The following is a 2,546-nucleotide window of genomic DNA, read 5'->3' as shown; positions in this document are numbered from 1 at the left end:
TCCCGGACTGGACCCGAACGGCGCCGCCAGAGATTACTGGGAACAGCTGAAAACGGTACTGGGGATACTGGGATATACTGGGAATGGGACTGGGATATACTGGGAACAGCTGAAAATGGTACTGGGAGTACTGGGATATACTGGGATGGACTGGGATATCTTGAGAGGGACTGAGAACAGCTGAAAATGGATACTGGGATATACTGGGAATGGCTGAAAATGGTACTGGGGATACTGGGATATACTGGGATATACTGGGAATGGGACTGGGGATACTGGGAACAGCTGAGAACGGTGCTGGGAGTACTGGGATATACTGGGAATGGCTGAAAATGGTACTGGGATATACTGGGAGGGACTGGGAACAGATCCAGACGGTACTGGGATATACTGGGAATGGGACTGGGAGGGACTGGGATGGACTGGGAGGGACTGGGATTGGGGATGGATTGAGGGTGACTGGTTTGAACTGGTCCGAGCTGGTTTATACTGGTTTATACTGGTTTAAACTGGTTTATACTGATTTATACTGGTTTACACTGGTTTATACTGGTTTACACTGGTTTATACTGGTTTATACTGGTTTAAACTGGTTTTCCAGACGTTCCCAGCCCAGCCCATCCCCCAGTTGGACTTGCTGGGGGTGGGGATAAACTGGTTCAAACTGGTTCCAAACCAGTCCAAACCGGTCCAAACCGGTCCAAACTGGTTCATACTGGTCCAGACAGGTCCAAACTGGTTTATACTGGGATTTTTAGGCATTTCCAGATCAGCCCATCCCCCAGTTTGATCTGCTGGGGGTGGGACAAACTGGGAATAAATGGGTTTAAACTGGTCCAGATTGGTTCCGATTGATGTAAACTGGTTTATACTGGTCCGAACGGGTTTTTACTGGTTTATACTGGTTTTTCAGGCATTTCCAGATGAGCCCATCCCCCAGTTTGATCTGCTGGGGGTGGGATAAACTGGGTCTAAACTGGTTCCAAACCAGTCCAAACTGGTCCATACTGGTTTGTAATGGTCCGAACTGGTCCATACTGGTTTATACTGGTTTGTACTGGTTTATACTGGTTTGTACTGGTTTATACTGGTTTTCCAGGCATTTCCAGATGAGCCCATCCCCCAGTTTGATCTGCTGGGGGTGGGACAAACTGGGAATAAACTGGGAATAAACCAGTCCAAACTGGTTCAAACTGGTTTAAACTGGTCCAAACTGGTTTATACTGGTCCGAACTGGTTTAAACTGGTTTATACTGGTTTTCCAGGCGTTCCCAGATGAGCCCATCCCCCAGTTTGACCTGCTGCTGTTGGGGGTGGGGCCGGACGGTCACACGTGCTCGCTGTTCCCCGGCCACGCCCTGCTCCAGGTGAGTATGGGAAATTCGGGAATTTTGGGAATTTTGGGGAAAGTTTGGGAATTTTGGGAAAAAAGTGGGAAATTNTACTGGGATATACTGGGATATACTGGGATATACTGGGATATACTGGGATATACTGGGAATGGTACTGGGGATACTGGGATATACTGGGAGGGACTGGGAACAGCTGAGAACGGTACTGGGATATACTGGGAATGGCTGAGAACGGTACTGGGATACTGGGATATACTGGGATATACTGGGATATACTGGGATATACTGGGATATACTGGGAATGGCTGAAAACGGTACTGGGATACTGGGATATACTGGGATATACTGGGATATACTGGGATATACTGGGAATGGCTGAAAACGGTACTGGGGATACTGGGATGGACTGGGAGGGACTGGGATTGGGGGTGGATTGAGGGTGACTGGTTTGAACTGGTCTGAACTGGTCTGAACTGGTTTACACTGGTTTATACTGGTTTTCCAGGCATTCCCAGGCCAGCCCATCTCCCAGTTTGACCTGCTGGGGGTGGAATAAACTGGGTCTAAACTGGGTCTAAACTGGGAACAAATCGGTTTAAACTGGTCTAAACTGGTTCCAGTTGGTGTAAACCGGTCCAAACTGGTTTAAACTGGTCTGAACTGGTTTAAACTGGGATTTCAGGTGTTCCCTGACCTGCTGGGGGTGGGACAAACTGGGAATAAAATGATTTAATCTGGGAATAAATTGATTCAAACTGGTCTGAATGGTCCATACTGGTCTGAACTGGTTTATACTGGTTTTTACTGGTTTATACTGGTTTAAACTGGGATTTTAGGCATTTCCAGATCAGCCCATCCCCCAGTTTGATCTGTTGGGGGTGGGACAAACTGGGAATAAATGGGTTTAAACTGGTCCAGATTGGTTCCAACTGGTTTAAACTGGTCCGAACTGGTTTATACTGGTTTATACTGGTTTAAACTGGTTTACACTGGTTTATACTGGTTCAAACTGGTTTATACTGGTTTTCCAGGCATTTCCAGATGAGCCCATCCCCCAGTTTGATCTGCTGCTGTTGGGGGTGGGGCCGGACGGTCACACGTGCTCGCTGTTCCCGGGCCACGCCCTGCTCCAGGTGAGAATGGGAAATTTGGGAAAATTTTGGGAATTTTGGGGGAAAATTTGGGAATTTTGGG

At 47.7% G+C, this 2,546-nt stretch overlaps 1 protein-coding gene across 1 annotated transcript in view; it reads left to right on the top strand.

The window, feature by feature from the left end:
* Positions 1-1,370, top strand: part of PGLS (6-phosphogluconolactonase) — a gene marked incomplete at its 3' end in the record, with an annotated part of 4,057 nt that extends 2,687 nt beyond the window's left edge. Inside the window, exon 3 of the mRNA XM_057388195.1 lies at positions 1,266-1,370. Coding sequence (XP_057244178.1) covers positions 1,266-1,370 — 105 coding nt within the window. The remainder of the gene's footprint in view (positions 1-1,265) is intronic.
* Positions 1,371-2,546: the final 1,176 nt, after the last annotated feature.

Source organism: Malurus melanocephalus, unplaced genomic scaffold (genome assembly GCF_030028575.1).
Source record: "Malurus melanocephalus ecotype Western Australia unplaced genomic scaffold, MMel_1.1 scaffold_1657, whole genome shotgun sequence".
NCBI classification, from domain to species: Eukaryota; Metazoa; Chordata; class Aves; order Passeriformes; family Maluridae; genus Malurus; species Malurus melanocephalus.
The sequence above is the reverse complement of the archived record's forward strand: the minus strand, read 5'-3'. Positions and strand labels throughout refer to the sequence as shown.